At 38.1% G+C, this 18,808-nt stretch overlaps 1 protein-coding gene across 1 annotated transcript in view; it reads left to right on the forward strand.

Annotated features, from left to right (window-relative positions):
* GUCA1C (guanylate cyclase activator 1C) overlaps window positions 1-6,399 on the forward strand; it is a 43,308-nt gene extending 36,909 nt beyond the window's left edge. The window contains exon 4 of the mRNA XM_008573017.1: window positions 5,831-6,399. Within this exon, the coding sequence (XP_008571239.1) occupies window positions 5,831-5,967 (137 nt within the window). The 3' untranslated portion in view covers window positions 5,968-6,399. The remainder of the gene's footprint in view (window positions 1-5,830) is intronic.
* The last annotated feature ends 12,409 nt before the right edge of the window (window positions 6,400-18,808 follow it).

Genomic DNA, 18,808 nt, shown 5'->3' on the forward strand with positions numbered 1-18,808 from the left:
GGAGGTTTCGGTGATGGGACACAATAACTAACTGCATTGTATATTGACAAAAGAAAAAAAATGTTAAAAGAAAAAAAAAAAGAAAAAATCATGCATGGATTGTGAAAGTTTTTTGCACCAAAATAACTCATACTAATTTGTTATAACATGTCTGAACAGGATCTAGTTTGAGGCACTATGAAGGATAAGACATCAGTTTGAGAAGAGCCCATATCAGAGCAACATGAATTCTGTTAAAACTGAAGCAAGAATAAACATCAAGTTTATGGTAAAGTTTGAGTGGAAGAAGTGAAATCATTGATGCTTTACAAAAAGTTTATGGGATAGTGCCTCAAAGAAATTAGCAGTTTACAAATGAATAACTCGTTTGTAGAACACACGAGCAGATGTTGAAGATGAAAGCCACAGAGGCAGACCATCCACATCAATTTGCAAGGAAAAAATTAATGTTGTTCATGTCCTAATTGAAGAGGACCAATGATTGCCAGCAGAAAAAATAGCCCACCCCATCGACATCTCAGTTGGTTCAGCTTATACAATTCTGACTAAAAAATTACAGTGGAGCAAACTTCACTTAATGGGAGCCAGAACTGTTGTGCCCAGATCAGCTGCAGACAAAAGCAGAGCTTTCAATGGAAATTTTAAACAAGCAAGGTCAAGATCCTGAAGCATTTCTGTGAAGAATTGTAACAGGAGATAAAAGATGGGCTTTTTCTGTATGATCCTGAAGACAAAGCACAATCAAAGCCATGGCTACCAAGAGCTGGAAGGGGTCCAGCAAAAGTAAAATCGAACCAGTCAAGAGCGAAGGTCATAGCAACACTTTGGGGGGATGCTCAAGACATTTTGCCTTTTGACTTCCTGGAGAGCTGAAGAATGATAACTTCTTCTTATTATTATTGGAAAGTTAGCAAAAGTTTTACCAGAAAACACCCAGGAAACCTCCCCTGAGAGTCCTTCTCCACCACAACCATGCTCCTGCTCATTTCTTTCATCAAACAAGGGTGATTTTGCCATAATTTTGATTCAATCATTAGGCATCCACCTTCCTGTCCTGATTTGGCTACTTCTGACTTCTTTTTGTTTTCTAATCTTAAAAACCTTTAAAAAGGCATCCATTTTTCTTGAGTGAATAATGTAAAAGAGGCTGCATTGACATGGTTAAATTCTTAGCATCCTCAGCTCTGTAGGGATGGACTAAATGGCTGGTTTCATTGTTTACAAGAGTGTCTTGAACTTGATGGAGCTTATGTTGAGAAATACAGTTTATATTTTTTATTTTTGTATTTTAATTCCTTTTTTTGTGTGTGTGTGTCTTTTTCGTGACTGGTAAGGGGAGCACAACCCTTGGCTTGGTGTCGCTGGCACCGCGCTCAGCCAGTGAGCGCACCGGCCATACCTATATAGGATCCGAACCTGTGGTGGAAGCACTGCTGCGCTTCCAAACGCTGCACTCTCCCGAGTGCGCCACGGAGCCAGCCCTTTAATTCCATTTTTCCACAAACTTTTTAAAGTTTCATACATGTTTGATTTCTCAAAATAAAAAGCAAACACATTGTTGTTATCTGATCAACTAATGAATATTGAAACTAAAGATAAAGATGATCACACTGCACAAAGATACAATCTAAAAAAAATCAGAAGCACATATGCAATTCCAATTTGATTGTAAATTGTTTACAAAAGAATGGCCAACATCACATCCATTGTGACAGAAAAATCCACACAATTATGAAGTATTCTATACATAATTATCATGATAAGTAGCAAGTCAAAGTTAGAAGATTAAGCAAAAGAGGGATATAGGATTAATGCTAGAAAAATTAAAAGATGAAGAGCTATAAGCTTCATGAAGGCAAGAACTATTTCTGTTTTACTTTGAAACTCCCTGTGCTGGCACACAGTAGGTGCTCTGTAAATAATTGTGAAACGACTAAGTGTCAGATAAGAAGGCGTCATATGGAAAATAGAGAAAGGAATAAAAAAAGAAACAAGTACAATATGTAATACTATCTGTAGGAAGAAAGGAGTCTAGGAGAATATCTTGTAAATTAACATATGCATATATGCATTGCAAACTTCACAAAATATAAACCCAGATTGGTCAGCAGGAGTTAATTACCTATGGAAAGTGGGACAGGGGGCCAGAGAGTGGCTAAAGGGGGACTCTTTTTTTCATTATACCTTTCTGTATTGTTTGATTTTTTCTTAACCATGAGCATATATCATTGTTATAATTTACCAAGTTAATTTTATTTTTATGTTATAAGCAAAAGCAGCAGGAAGGAGAGTTTGAAGAGAATCACCAAGACAGAAAATTGAGCTAAACATTCAATATTATTGAGGAATGAAAACAGAGAGGACAAGACAAGTTAGGATAAATGATTTAGCATGGAATTCTGCAGCCTTTACCGTTGAAAGAATAGCAATCTGCATTCTACCATGCTCTGGGTAGGAGTCATTCTTGACATGATTTAGGAAGATTTATAGATGTTGCTCACAGCATCAAGTGCAGAAAGTGCCTGGGCAAGTTGACCCTAGAGCCAAAAAGCACAGGGATAAGGGTGACTTACATGGCTCATAACAATAAACCATGAAAGCAAAAAGAGGCCAAAGAGGAAATGAAGAGGGTGATTATTGAGCAGATATTTTAGGCAAAAGAAAACAGAAATATAATATAAAGGAAGATATTTTATTGAGTGACTAACAAGAAAGACCAGTGCATTAGATTGGGACATTGTGGAAAGCCATGAGGGTCACACCAAATCAACCTGCGAAACTGAGAACTACCAGGAGACAAGAGGGCATCAAGTTTCCCCATAGAAGAGGAGAAACTGCTGCCTGTTAAAATACTGCTATAAAATGCTGCTAAATGCCTCTAGTGCCACCTTACTAATGAACACAAAACTTGTGTCATTTAAAACCTTCACCAGAAGATTTTAAAAACCTGGTCATTCTCATCTGTATCTATCCCATCCCATCTTTGCTAATTTCCTAGCCCCAGCACAATTTTTTATGAAGTTATAATTTGAAGGAATTAGAACTGAAAAAAGAAATTCCTTTACACAGAGCTGATTTATTTTAAAGCCATGCTGAATTCTTTAGAGTAAAAATGCTAATGTGGCCATGCAAAGTAAATTTTGGTTTTTTTGAAGGGGGAGAAGGGGATGTTTTGTTTTGTTATAAAATATCATTCAAGATGTTAATGGGAAGAAATGCATAATCCAGGAATATCAACAGTATAACCAGATTGCAAAAACAAGGCAAGAAAATATTCATAAGTGGCTCTCCTATTACCAATGAAACTGATGAAATTGGTAGTGACTGATGGAAGAGCACCTATGATGCTGACCTTCAGGGTTCCCAGGAGTAGAGAACACATCCACCAACACCGCAAACATCCCTAAACAGCATAAATACTAATTACATGTTTGTGTATATTTTGACATATAAAATAAAATTGTGCAGTTTCTGATTACGCCCTACAAAAATTGAAATGTGTCTTTAAATATAAAAAAAATATTAACAAAAACTCAGTAATCACTTTAAGTCCTTCTGAGTCCTGTGATCTCCAGCTCAGTCATATGGCTTTGGCTGTTTGCTGGTAAGCTTCTTTTGTGGGAAGCTTCTGGACCTTTGCAGGTGATCCCTTCTGAGGAGACCCAGAAATCATCCTTTTAATTTGTTTGGGTATAAGTCCACAGTCAAATTAAAGAAGATTAGGAAGTAATGTTAAAGAACATCAGATAAAGGAAGGCAATTCGTCAGCATATACTTTCTGAGCACAACCTTCTCAACACTGTGGTCAGTGTAGTGGTGGTATCCGTGTGGTAGTGGAAACGGTAATTCTAGTTAGGGCTTAATAAATGTTCGAATGAATGTTGAGTGCTAGAGGTAAAAAGAATGAGCAAAATTTTAAAAGAAGTAGTTTAGATATAATAAACATTATGTTACCATAGGTAGAGATTAACAATTTGGAAAAGTGATTTTTTTATGGTAATTGGTTAAAGTTTTATGTGCAGAGTTCACAGGTGTTTTGAAAAAACTGAAAAAGCAGCAGTGAAGAATGCCATCTTTTTTCTCTTTTCCACATCAGTAACCTGCACTGCTTTTCAACTGAGATGGCATAGCTTCTTCCATCGCCAGAAGCGATGATAGAGAAGTTGTGTAACTGAGCAATCAAAATTGTCTCTCTTTTGGTCATGCTGAGCCCCTAGAAATTTGAAAAGTCTTTTGGGCTGAGCATTTACCAGCTGTGATTTTTCCTTGCAAAGGGTAACTGTACTGCGATTATTTAAGGTCCCCCTGTTCCATCACCACTGCACCCATGTGACCCTCCCCACCCACACACTTACCACTCCTTTTTATTTGCAGTCTTCTATACTTCACTTTGATTTATTCCATGATAGTACTTTCCCTGTGACACATAAAGAATTTTATTCATAACTGCTGTTAGCTGGGGTTTTGCATATACCTTTCTTTGGCATTAGTAGAACATAAGGAACATAGATTAGATTTCCCTCTGAAAAATGTATTTTAGTATTCTGCATTGAAACCAAAAGGAAGGTCTCTTAGGAGAATGTGATGATTCATACTTATTTACATTTGAATCACTATTGTGGTGTTTGATTTACTTGTCTTTATCCACTAAAAGGTATGGATACAGTATAATAGCACCTGATTTCAGTTCCTGCTGACCATCTGCCTCAGATGCACTGTCTCTGGTTACTGAATGCACTTGACTTGTCTTTGGCTGACCTTCCACCTAGCCATACGCCCTATCCGATACAATCTCTTTAAGACCAGAAACAGCATCTACACCCCTCAGCCTGAATATGCCCATAATTCCAATCCAAATAATTTACTTCAACAGAGAATCCCATACCCCCCAAAATGTTTAAAAGTCATCTGTGGGATGAGGGGCAGTAGAATAACATGCCAGCCAGTACACGCGGGCATACGGCGATAGACTTACAGCACTGGGCTGTGAATCAGCATGGGCCCAAGGCTTAAGTCAAGGTGATAAAATTAGGAATCAAAAGCCAGAAAAGGAAAGGAAAATTAGTCACCAATAATAAATGGAATATGGAACTTTGGACAGTCTCTGGAATTATTTCCTCAGAAAGAAAACTATTGAAAATAGCTTTGTGACACAAAATTACAGCTAGACAGGAAAAATAAGTTCTAGTGGTGTACAGAAATGCTAGGTATCTATAATTAACAATAATTTATTGTATGTTCTCAAATGGCTAGAAGAGAGAAACTCAAATATTCTCATCACAAAGAAAAAATAAGGTTTTGCATTGATGAATTTGCTAACTACACTGATATGGTCATTACTGATTGTATACATGTATTGAAATATAACTCTGTACCTTAAAAATATGTACAATCAATACATTTCAATTAAAAATAAATTTCTTAAAAGAAAAAAAGGAAAGAAAACAGACTTGTGAGCAGTTATTCCCTCCTGAACTGAAAAAACTGCAACCTGTCATGCTCCTATGACTTGGTCATATCTTCAAGACTAAAGGTCAAATAACCAATCCTGTATTGAAATGTAAATGTATGCGTGCCTTTATTTCATCAGGTGCATTATCTGATGTTCTCAACCAAAAATACAAATAGATCATATTCATCATCTTTATTTTCACTGGCAATCCCACCACTGAATGCTTTCTTATATAAATATTTTCAAAGATCTTAGAGTCTGACTGAGGTGAGAGAACATCAAAAGAATATCAATAAAAATCCCAGTGAATGTATTATATGTGTCATTTGAGTGATATGGAAAAAGCCTCTTGTTAATTGTTCATTTATTATTTTTCAGGAGAATTGACTTTAGAAGAATTTATCAATGGCATGGAGAAAGATCAGGATCTCCTAGAGATTGTTTCCAAGAGCTTCGACCTTTCAGACATGCTGAAAGTAATCTGTAATGGGAAGGAGCCAAACACTGGAGAGTGACTCCTCTGAACCACCTATCAGGCCTGTTCTAGGAAAGGTGGAAATGAAGAAGCTGTGAGAATGCCTTTCCCAGCTTTCAGTGAGCACAAAACCTTCAGCAGACAAAAAATGAAATCTTCCCCATGTACGTGCAGTTGATTTCAGGTTTTTATTATAATTGACATAGAGTAATGAATACAGCATTTATTTTAATCCAATAGAGATTTACATAAAGGTCCTAAACAGATACATTGCTGCTTTTCTGTTTGTACATTAGTGCTCTCTCTGAAGATTAAAACATGATGATTAATCTGTAGGATTGGCTCCATACCTATCAGTTCAAATTATAGCTTGCATGTATGTTTCCTTGTGCACTTAAATTAGTCTGCATCTTGAAATAGAAATGGATTATCTGGGAAGTGTTTCCACAATTTACCATTCCTGGATTAAACATGCATTTGGAAAATATGTTTGCTGTTTCTTGGCTCTTGTCACATCTGGTCTATTTGAGAAACTTTCTTTTTACCCTTATTTCTCATCCCTTACCCTAAATGCTGTCTTGAATTAGTAATAATGCTCTGCTCCGAAGGAAAAGTCTTGAGCTACTTAGTAAAAGGAGAAAACTACAGGCTGGGTAGTGAGAATGTTTCCATCTGATTTGTTATAAATCTGGGTCCAGTTGTGCATGAAAATGTGATGTATCATCTGTAATTATTATGCCAGTTGGAGGTTTGATCAAAACAGCAGACAGCTAGGCTATGCAACAACAAGCACTTGACATTTTAAACGGTCTTGACATTATAGCTCTGACATTTCATTTTTTATATCCTTTCCAAAAAATGAAAAGATGAATGGGATTTTTTGATGGGTTAGAACTTTTTAAGTTTTGGGTTCTATTTCACAAGCCCATTAGTATGTCTGTCAATGAGTGGCTTTCTCATGGAAACTCAGTGGAGGTTTCCAAGACCAGAGGTGAACCACTTTATGTCAAAAGCTTCATAATAATGCATTCATATTCAAATTTGGGTTAAAAACACACAACTGGAAAACTACAAAGGCAGAGTTTGACTGTCCCTGTCTCCCTCACAATTATCGATGTAGATAAAGGTATAGATGGGAGTATGAAGGTACTTCAAGAAATCTGTGGAAAAATAGAATTAAAAGATAATACAAATCTTTCCATGAACTTTTATAGAACTTTTTTCTGAGGGTACTTCAACCTCATATAAATGAGAGAAAAATGGCAGGAAAAATGAAGTATGGACAGAGGTAGAGTAGAAGTTATAGATGAATGTATAGATGAAGAAGTAGAAATATTCTGGAATTTTTTTCAAAAGATTTTGAGGATATTTACAAAGCTGTATACAGCATAAGATAAAATAAGTTGAAATAAAATGATCACAGATAAAGTGAGGAAAATGACTGTAGCTGTGATGCCATAAAGTTCTCCTCATTTGATAAATGTGGACTACTCACTGGACCCTGAGCTTCCTAGCAGTAAAAGTGAAAAGGGAAACATCATTATAAGAACCAGAATATCAGCAAGGTAAACAATTCCACAAAGGTGTTGTGCTGTCAGATGACATAATGCCTTAAACTGTACAGTGCTCCATGTATTGTAAAGATTTGCAAATAGAAGGTATTAGGATAATGCTAAAGAGAACTCTTTTTCCTTGTGGCTTAATCTTTCTTAGGTTGTCTAAACCTTTTTTAAAAAGAGGCAAAAATTTCAAAGTGGTAGCTCCTGCTGCCCAAGTTTACCCCATTTTGGCTTTCATCTATAGCATTCCCAGCCAGTGCCGTCTTTCCTGGCCTGATATTTTCACGATTGAGGGTACACTCTCGCCCCAGGCATTGTGTGCATGGATTCTCCTCATCTCAGTGGACTCTGCTTTTGCGGCCTAAATATCCTCTCCTTCGTCCATCTTTCATGGGCACTTGGGGCCCTTCTTTTTCTCTGCCCCAGGACTCATCCATCTCCAACTGCCCCACTCAGAAAAGGAGGAGTAGATGATGGAAGAGTAGAAGGAGGGAAACAGGGACACAGGCAGGAGCAGCAGTCAGCGAGTTGGAATTCAAAGAGGAGGGCTTGGAAGTCAGATGAACCTGGGTTTGAATCAAGTTCTGGCATGAACTGTGTGACTCTGGGGAAATGACATAACTTCCTTGAGGATCAGCTACCAGAAGTAAAGTGGGGATAGCAGTAACATCACTGGACTGTTAGGATGAAAGGAGCCCACCCAGCACAATTCCATAGCAGGTACTCAGTGAATGTAGACAAAGAAGAGGGTGGGTTCTCTACCTTAAACAAAACAGAATTGACCCTGGGGCTCAGTATCAGTGAGGATCCAGTCAGGGAAATAGAAATCACACTAGTTACTTTGACAGAGAGAATTTAATATAAGGAGTCAGTTAAAAAGATATTGGAGGACTGAAAAAGCAAAAAGAAGACATTGAAATAACACAGACCTATTGATGGCAGGAGGCAGCTACCATTCTAGGCTGGGGGAACAAAGGGAAGAGGTTGGGGTTATTAGAACATAGAAGCTTGGAAGAGAGAGCTGAGACCCAGTTCCTATGGAAGGTACACAGGTGCCTCAGAGGAATGTGGGGAAAAAATTGAAATCAACTTTCCCTGCCAAGGCTGACAGGAATAGGAAGGAGCAAATCCCTCTCTCACCTCCTGCCTAGCAGTTTCTCACTAGCTCCCCCTCTGGGCTGAGCCTAAAAGAGAAACAGCTGGCAAAGGAGAAATGTAGTCAGTAAGGCCCCAGCCAAGCATCTCAGAGCTGATTATAGAAGGATGGGTTTGCCAAAGCAATCCTAAGCAAAAAACTAACAAACAAACAAAAAACCAAAGCCAGGGGAATTATACAACCTGACTTCAAATTATGCTACAAAGCTATAGTAAACAAAACAGCATAGTACTGGCACAAAAACAGACAGTTGGACCAATGGAACAGAATAAAGAACCCAGAAATCAACCCACATACTTATAGCCAACATTTATTTGACAAGGGCAACAGGAAGATACACTGGGAAAAAGACTGGGTCTTCAATAAATGGTGCTGGAAAAACTGGATATCCATAGATAGAAAAATGAACCTACACCTGTACCTCTTGCCATATATCAAAATCAATTCAAAGTAGATTAGAAATTTACATATAAGACCCTAAACTATAAAACTCCTAAAAGAAAATACAGGGGAAACACTTCAGGAAGTAGGACTGAGTAAAGACGTTATGAATAAGACCCCAAAAGCACAGGCAACTAAAGAAAAAATAAACAAATGGGATCACATCAAACTAAAAAGCTTCTACACAGCAAAGAAACAGTTAACAGAGTGAAAGAACCTACAGAATGGGAGAAAATATTTGCAAACTGTGCATTCAACAAGGGATTAATATCCAGAGTACACAAGGAACTCAAACAACTTCACAGTAAAAAAAAACAAGTTACTGGATTAAAAAATGGGCAAAAGAGCTGAAAAGGCATTACTCAAAAGAAGATATACAAATGGCCAACAGATACATGAAAAAATGCTCAACATCACTAAGCACCAGGGAAATGCAAATCAAAACCACACTGAGATATCATTTTATCTCAGTTAGACTGGTCCTTATCAAAAAGACAGAGAATAACAAATACTGGTGAGGATGTGGAGAAAGGGGAACCATCCTACACTGTTGGTGGGACTGTAAATTAGTGCAGCCATTATGGAAAACAGTATGGAGTATTCTCAAACAACTACAGATAGAACTGCCATATGACCCAGCAATCCTACTGCTGTATACCCAGTGGAATTCAACATGTTGAAGGGCTACTGCATGCTTATCATAGCTCTATTTACAATAGCTGAGAGTTGGAACCAACCTAAATGTCCATCAATAGATGACTGGCTAAGGAAAGAATGGAACTGAGGCCACAAGAGGTAGGAAAGCAGTGGTGGTTTAGGGAGAAATTGGTAAAGGGCCACAAAAAATGTTTACATTGTGTAAATATAAAAAAAAGAAGAAGAAAAAAGACAGATGGGTTTGGAGCTGAGAATTTATAACTGTATGAGCACAGATGGGATAGGTAGGATGAGCCAAACAGACCCCTTAGGGGCACTCTCACCATCCATTAAGAGCATCCAAGCTCATCTTTATCCCAGGCCCCACCTCCCACTTTATGTTTTGGACCCTGTAGTTCTCATCTGGCTTCCCCAGGCTCCAGTCACCCTATTGCCTCACACCTAGATCCAATCTCTCAGCCTTATCATCCCCTTTGGAATCATGACTGGTTTGTGTCGTTTGCCCAGATTTGGTTTCAGTTTTTCCCTACGTGTAGCCTCTTCGATCTCTAAGCTCTGTTCTATGCACTGGATCCAGGTCTTCCTCCCAAACTGACCCTCAGGGTTCATGGAAGAGAGGTGGAAGGGATACTCACTTCCCTGTCTGCAGATAGCTTTGTCCTACCTGTACAGAGGGTGGGCTGGCCCACATAGCACAGCCTGGTTGGCTTCATAGGAAAATGAGTTGGTGAGGAGGGAAAGTGTGAAGATACTAGTTGTTATAAGAAAAAAAAAATCATAAAATAGTATCTATTGCATAGTTTTTCTTAGGGTGGTCCTAAGAAGAAAAAAGTATGAAATTTAAGAGCAAAAGCGCATAGGTTAGTTTATGGTTAGGTGTGATTTTAAAAAGAGAGAGAGAGAAATTGGGGGAAAAGCTATATTTTGTTTCTCAAGTCTCCGTCCCTTAAGGCAATATCCCCAAAGTCATGCTCCTTCTCCATGCTTTCCTCTGCAATTTAGCAAAGGAAACAATCCTAAACTACATATCAAGTCATGCTATTTTAATGAGCCAAATATTTTAAAATTAATTTCTACCCCCTTCAGATGATGAGTTGTCAGCAGGGCCTACTGCCCAGTGACTTAAACAAAAATGTTTTTTCAGTTTATTGTATATAATTGGAATTCTATGAGTTTTCTTCCTTATAGTTGTACAGTAACATTTCAAGTACACAATTCCATGGCAATTGGGGATTAGAGTGTGAAGAACTACAACCTTAATTAGTTTCTGAAACCCCAATTTATCAAAGAGAAGTGGTCCAACCATAATTATATCGCATCTAATGAGACTGTAGATCTTCCAATATATTTTCCTCCTTTGTTTCCCTACAATTCCTTGATGCTTTGATGGAAAGAGACATTTTTATTTTATTTTATTTTATTTTATTTTATTTTATTTTATTTTATTTTTTATTTTATTTTATTATTTTTGGCCTTTCTTTTTTAATTGAAACATAGTTGATTGTATGCATCTGTAGGGTACAGAGTTGAATATCAATATCTGTGTGCAATATGTGATGCTCAAATCAGGATAATTAGTGCATTCAACATTATACAATGCAATCATTTTTTTGAAGACACTATTTTAAAAGGAGAGAAAAATGAAGGGAAAAATACTGAAGGGCCTAATTTTTGCCTTATAAAAATGACCCCCACCCCTCAAAAAACAAGGCTAAAATCATGTTACTCAAGTCTCTCTATACAGTTGAAGATGCACCAGGAAGAAGATGGCCTGATTCTCTGGCTCAACATGTGGAGAAAGAAAGGAAGAGAGAAGGGATAAAATAAGTGGCAGCTGGTCCAGGATGAGGACAAGCACCAATCTGATTTCTTTTCCTTCCCCACAAGTCAGTAGCCAATGACCAGCTGCTACTTAAATTAAGCCTTGATTCTTTCTGGCATAAGCAAGAAGTGCCTGTTTAAAGCAGAAAAGTAGCTTGAGAATAGTTTAGGTGGAGCAAATGTTTCCTTCATCTTTTTCTCAAATTGTGTTGGTATAAAAGCAATTGAAGAAATAAATGAGAAAGTATGGTTTGTTTAATTGAATGTATGACTACGGGGCAGATGAAGACAACTAAAGGAAGGGTTAGTGCATTAAAGAAACAATCCGAGGGCTAGAGAGCGGCTGCCTGCTCTACTTCCCCTCCCCCACTTATGTTAGAATAACCTTTAGAAATGAAAATGAAACGCAGAAAAGTCCTGACATTTAAAACCAAGCTAGGGTCTTATGCTTGCTGAAGAAATCTAAATCATTAAAACCGGAGGGCAGGAAGTTGCTTTTTCAATAGTCAAAGTTGGTTTCTGGGGACAACTGTAGGTAGGCAAAATTAGACATCTAATTGAACCCAGGGCATACCAAGTTTTATCAGCAGGATTACTGACAACCTGAGAAAAGTGTTTAGGGAGGCAGAATTGCTTGGTGGAAAGAGCACTGGACTAAGCACCAGATCTGGATTCTCGTGACCATGGACAAGTGATTTTACCACTGAGTCTTGGCCTCCTCATCTCTAAAGGGAGAGGACCAATCTCTGAGTTTCCTTCCACCTCTAATATTACATAATTCCATGAAACCTTCGCAATGCAGGAAATGATGCCTTAATACTTCAAAAAGATTTATCGCTTAGAAACAAAATATTTTTAAAAATTGTTTATATTTGACACAAATTGCAAGCTCAGATCTCTTTAAACTCTTATGGTCAATGAGTCTCAGGTTGCTACCTATGTTTCAGGTTATTAGTTTTTGTTCCTACACATAATTCTGAATTGCTCAATCACATATGGAATGAGATAGGCCAGTGATAGGCAGGCTACATAGAAGTCACCTGGAAATGTTTTTCAAAATAAAAAGAGTATATCCCTGATATTTACGATGATTCTAATGCACAGTCAGGTGTGGAAACCACAACCACTCATATCTCCTCTATAAGAGGCCCATACCCGGGGCTGTCATGGAAGTGGCCAGTCCATCCATACCCTGCATTACCTTTAAAGTACCTTGGGGCCATTGAGTCCTGAATATTTCCTTTGTAAGATATAACAAAAAGGTCACAGACTTGCATGCATACAGACTAATTAAATCCTGTCTCCACTACTCACTAACTGTATGAGCCTGGCGAAGTCATGCTATTCAGTAATCCAGAGTTTCCACAGCCATGAATTGAGATTAAAAATACTTGGTGTAGTTATTGTGAGGATGCCGTGAGATACCACACAGAAGCCTCTAGCACAGTGCCTGGCCCTCATTATGTACTTAATGCATGCTTGTTCCTCCAAATTAAAAAATTTTTAAGCCATGAAGCTAAGGTTACCTCTTAGGGTATGTTTCCCAGTCTGGCCTAGAGGAAGGCTATGTACATGTCCAAGGTACTTTAATCTCTCAGTTCTTGAGTCACATTTAATTGGACATTCTAATGAGATCTGAGAATACAACCATCTGTAAACTATTACCTCTAGATGGACAAAACCTTTCATAGACCAATAGGCCCTTGCAGCTGGCCCCTGAACTGTCAGTTATACAGACCTTTTTTCAGGGGCTCTGAGAATGACAATGAGCCCTCACCTGTTTTCAGGCAAAGGTCTTGCGATTAGTTGGCACATGTGGCCTCTACTTCAGCATGTATGCCCATTCCTCTGATCTTAAACTTCACATTTCTGTAATATTTTATACCTCTAAGGAACATTTTATGCAATATATTATCAAAACTGATAGCAATTCGTTAATATAATTTGTATATATTAAAAATTATGACTATCATTTAATATATATTATTTAGATAAGTATATATGAGAAAATTCAGTAAAAATATATCTAGAACTTGACCCCTTTCTGTACGAAGTTACCACCTCCCACACTCCCAGCTCACTCTAAACTAATACTGTCTCTCACCTGGATTACTAGAGCAACCGCCTAACTAGTGTCCCTCTTTCCATTCTTGTCCCTCCACAATCTATTCTCAATGGAGCAGCCAGGGGGATCCATTAATGCATAAAGCAGATTATGTCATTCAAAACTCTCGTGAAGCTTCTATTCTCTCTCAAGATGAAACCCAAAGTTCTTGGAGTGGCCTTCAAGGCTTCACATAATCTGGCTTTCTCCTCTGTCTTATCGATCTCATCCCATCTGCTACACTTTTGCCCTCACTCAGTCCACTTCAGCCCCAGTAGCCACTTATCTCATTTAAAAACACTCCAGGCACAAGCCCTCCTCAGGGACATGTTCCTGCTATTCCCTCTGCCTGGAATGCTTTCCTCCAGAATCAGTATGTTTTTTCTCTCACCTCCTGAGCTTTTGCTCAGTTGTCATCTTCTCAGTGAGACCTGACCTGGCCACCTATTTAAAATTCCAAATGTCGCTTCCCTCCACCCCCACACTCCCTATGTCCCTTCCCTACTTAAATTTATTCCATAGTTCTGGTTGCCTTCTCATCTACTATCCCATCTCTTATTTTGTTAATTCTTCGTCACTCTCCACTGGAATACAAATTCCACAAGGCAAAGATTTTTGTTTCTTTAGTTTATTAACATATCTTCAGGACTTATGACAAAGCCTGGCACATAGTAGGCATTCAACACATATGTTGAATTAATAGAAGAAATACAAACCTTGCCAATGATTACACACCTTAAAAGTGACAGAGCTAATGAAACTCTTCTTATTCTCCCTGCAGAGTCTCTCTTATGCTGTGTGTTCCTTCTTTATGCTACAAAAGTCATAATGGGGAAAGTAATTTTTTCTATTATCCTTCAAATTAACTTCCGTGGGAGCTCATATAATCCAACTGATGCTGCCATTTAAAAAATGCTTTTGAAATTGCTTTTAAGCAGTTGTTTGATCACACAAGAAAATCATAATGTTATCATCAAATTATCATCCCAGCTGCTGATGACTTTGTTTTTTGGTTTGTTCATTTTCTTACCACGATGGATGACATTTGTTTATCTGTACTCTGTACTCTGGTCATCTGATTTGACTATGAATGGTTTCTGGCTTTTCTAGAATTCAAAATATATTCTGAAAAAACAGAATGATGTGCCACTATTGAGAGCAAAATGGTTCTCAAAATTCGAATAGATTTTGTAAATACTTAAAAATACAAAAACTATTGCATAAAAAATTAAAAGACAAATGAGTCGAATTCATTTGCACAAGTGTGACAAAGGACCAACACATTTAAAATATAAAAGCTCAGACAAATTTACAAGAAAAACAGCAAGATTCCAAAGATGGGGAAATCATCAGGATAGAAAATTTACATAGGAAAAAATACAACTGGTTAATGAACACAAAGAAAAGTTTTCAAGGTCACAGGTAATACAAAAAGAAATCACAATTTAAAACAGAACTGAGAAACAATTTCACATGTCAAATTTAAAGTTTCTTTTAAGATCAATATAAGTTGGTAACATTGGGGAAAGTGGAGTGACAGATACAGGGAATTCTTTGTACCATTTTTGCAACTTTTTGTCTAAAATTTGTTCAAAGTTTCTGCCTAAACTTACTTTTAAAAGTTTTAAAAGATAAATGCTCTGCTCAGTTTCATTGATCCATTTGTCGATCCCTGCATCGACATCATACAGTACTCTCTTGATTACTATTAATAATTATATTAATTGTTATAATAATTCTTGGTGATATCTGATAACTACTTTCTTATTCTTGCAATTGTCTTGGCTATTCCTGACCCTTGGTATTTCCATATAAAATATAAAATTAGACTGTCAGTTTCCACAAAAGTACTGCTGGGATTTTCTATTAGAATTATACTGAATTTACAGGTCAGTTTGGGAACTATTAAAGTGAAAGATAGAAGCTGTCACAACAACAGACTGTGTTATTTTTCTCTGTTAATGCTCCATGACCTCCTCTCCTAGGTCCTGTCTACTGAGTAAACCTGAACCGGACCAGAGCTTGGATTCCTCCAGATTTACTGTCTGGTCTGATGGGTGTACAGCTTATTTTTCTACTTAGAGTATTCCCTTCTAATAAAATTTTAATCTCGTAGGAGAAATAACCTCCTCTTCCTATCTTTTAAACTAAGTCTTATTTTAGCAGGTGTGTATCATGGTTTAATGTAAATTGATGACTTTGCTTATACCAGATTAGGAGTGGAGGATGAGAATTAAATTCAATGCAGTAGTCAACAGCAGAAACTTAGCTTAGGTAGAAATGAAAAATCTACTCACTTATATAGCTTAATCATCCAGCCAGCTGGATACAGGGGCTCAGAGGATGGTGTTATCCACTCTCTGGATCTCTCGTCTCTGCTTGTCTCTCTGTACACCAGCCTCATTCTCTTCGATGTCCTCCCTGAGGCTGGGATAGATGGCCACAAATGAATCTAACCTAATTCTCTATTCAAAGGAAGAACGACTCCCCACCCCCAGCACCCATGCTTCAAATCTCACAGAAGACTGTTGCCCTGCTTGGTCATTGCCTGCATCAGTCCCCGTGGCAGGAGGATGGAGGCTTGGCTAGCCTTGCTCACACACCCACTGTCTTTGACTTGATGCATATTGTGGGTGGGGAGGGCAGGCAGTGGGGAAAACCATCATTAGTCTTACTTGAATCTCAAGAATGGATTCCCTATAGCATGGAGGAGTCCTGCTTCCAGAAGGGAAGGAAAGCTGGATAGACAAGAATAGCATATGTTGCTGAAGTTACAAAAGCGCCGGGCCTCATTTCATACCACCTGTAGCAGCGTTCAACCACCTATCCTTTAAAGTTAAGTAAACAATGGGCCGGCCCGTGGCTCACTCGGGAGAGTGCGGTGCTGATAACACCAAGGCCACGGGTTCGGATCCTACAGAGGGATGGCCAGCTGGCTCACTGGCTGAGCGTGGTGCTGACAACACCAAGCCAAGGGTTGAGATCTCCTTACCGGTCATCTTTTAAAATGAATAAATAAATAAATAAATAAAAATAAATAAAGTTAAGTGAATGACAAAGCAAAGCAAAGTACCTTTTATTAAATACTACAGAGACAAAACCTTACATAATCTATGCAAATTTTAAGCATTGTCTGGAAAAAAAAAGTAAATAAACACAGTCCACAGTACTGTAGAAATGCTTTCCTGTTTAGGGTTTTTTCCCAGCTCTACTGAGATATAATTGGCAAAAGTTGTATATGTTTAACTGTACACCATGATGCTTTGATATGTTTGCATTGTGAAATGATCACCACAATCAGGTTAACTAACACATTCATCACCTCACAGTTACCTTGTGTGTGTGTGTGGTGAAAACACTTAAGATCTACTTTCTTATCAAATTTCAAGTATTTGATACAGGATTGTTAACTATGGTCACCGCGCTGTACATTACATTCACAGAACTTGTTTATCTTACAACTGGAAGTTTGTACACTTTGACCAATATTTCCCTGTTTACCCCTCCTCCCAACCCCTACTAACCACCATTTTATTTTCTTTTTTTTTTTCCTTTTTGTCTTTTTTTATGTGTCCGGCAACGGGATCGCAACCCTCGGTGCTGCACCCGCACCTCGCTCAGCCAGTGAGCGGGAACCGGTCTGTATGTGGGATCCAAACCCTCGGCGGGAGCACCGCCGCGCTCCCAAGCAGTGCACTGTAGCAGTGCGCCACCAGGCCGGCCCTCCACTATTTTATTTTCTGCTTCTATGAGTTTGACTTTTAAAAATTCTGCGTATAAGTGAGATCATGTGATGTTTGTCTTTCTGTGCCTGGCTTATTTCACTTAGCATAATGTCCTGCATCTTCATCCATGTTGTTGCAAATGGCAGGATTTTCTTCTTTTTTTATGGCTGATTAATATTCCTGTGTGTGTGTGTGTGTGTGTGTGTATGTCTATTTACTTACATACACATATATACACATACATCTATATGTGTGTATATATGTATATAAAATATATATGTCACATTCTCTATCAATTCATCCATTGTCAGGCACTTCTGTAAGTACACAGGATTTCTTCCATTGCTGACATGATCTCCACAAGACTTTGGCACTTTCCCACTGCCAGATGAAGAATGTACTCCTAACAGGTTACTAATAACCACGGCTGCAGGAATTGGACACACTCTCTCAATCTCCCTTCATCACTTCAGTAACCACATCCCTGACCGCACATTAAAATCTCCTAGGAAGATTTTAAAAGTCCCCATGCCCAGCCTGTACCTTAGGCCAGGTAAGTAAAAATCTCAGGAATTGGGACCCAGACATTAGCATTTTTTAAAGCTCTTTGGGTGATTCCAATGTGCAGTCAAGGTTGTGTACCACTGATCCAGTTGACAGCAGCCTGTGTGTGGACTTCTCCAGACAAGACTTTCTTCCCCTCCTGGAGTGGTAAGATGCAGAGCTCTCAGATTTCATTGTCGCCCTAGAGAAATGGACAAAAAACCACCTCTGTCTTCATCAATTTCAGTTCATGAATCCCAAACAAGAAGTTCATGGGCCAGAACTAATTTATGGTAGCCATAGCCTATTTAAAATTTTTTTCACGTAAAAATATGGATTTTTATCTTGTCTTGAAATTTGAGAATCGAGGAAATATTAGAAAGCAACCAGTCAACTGCTGATAAGCAGCAGCAGCCTCTTCTAGGCAGGAAATGAGCTTTACAGTATGTTACAGTTTTCACCACTCTCTGTTGACATACATATAGAGATATTGTAGATGCAAGTATAGATATATCACACGTTTAACAAGACTTACCATGACTGTCAAAGTGACATAAATGAGGTGCACACAGATCTCAGTGGTTCTCCTCTCCACCAAGGCAAACAATACTTTGAAAGAGCATAGATTCAATTCAATTTAGTCAACCACCACAAATAATAACATTTGTATGGGACATTCTAATTTACAAATAGCCTTCACTCTCATCACCTACTTGATCCTCATAGAAATGGTGTGAAGAAGGCTTTATTCCTACTTCATGTTAGAAGAAATTGAAGCTCAGATAATTTTAAGGGATTTAGGTCATTAAGTCTTCAAATCAGGACTTGAATATATATTTTTTATCCTAAATCCCATACTCTTAATAAATACACAC

This window comes from Galeopterus variegatus, unplaced genomic scaffold (assembly GCF_000696425.1).
Source record: "Galeopterus variegatus unplaced genomic scaffold, G_variegatus-3.0.2 Scaffold864, whole genome shotgun sequence".
NCBI lineage: Eukaryota > Metazoa > Chordata > Mammalia > Dermoptera > Cynocephalidae > Galeopterus > Galeopterus variegatus.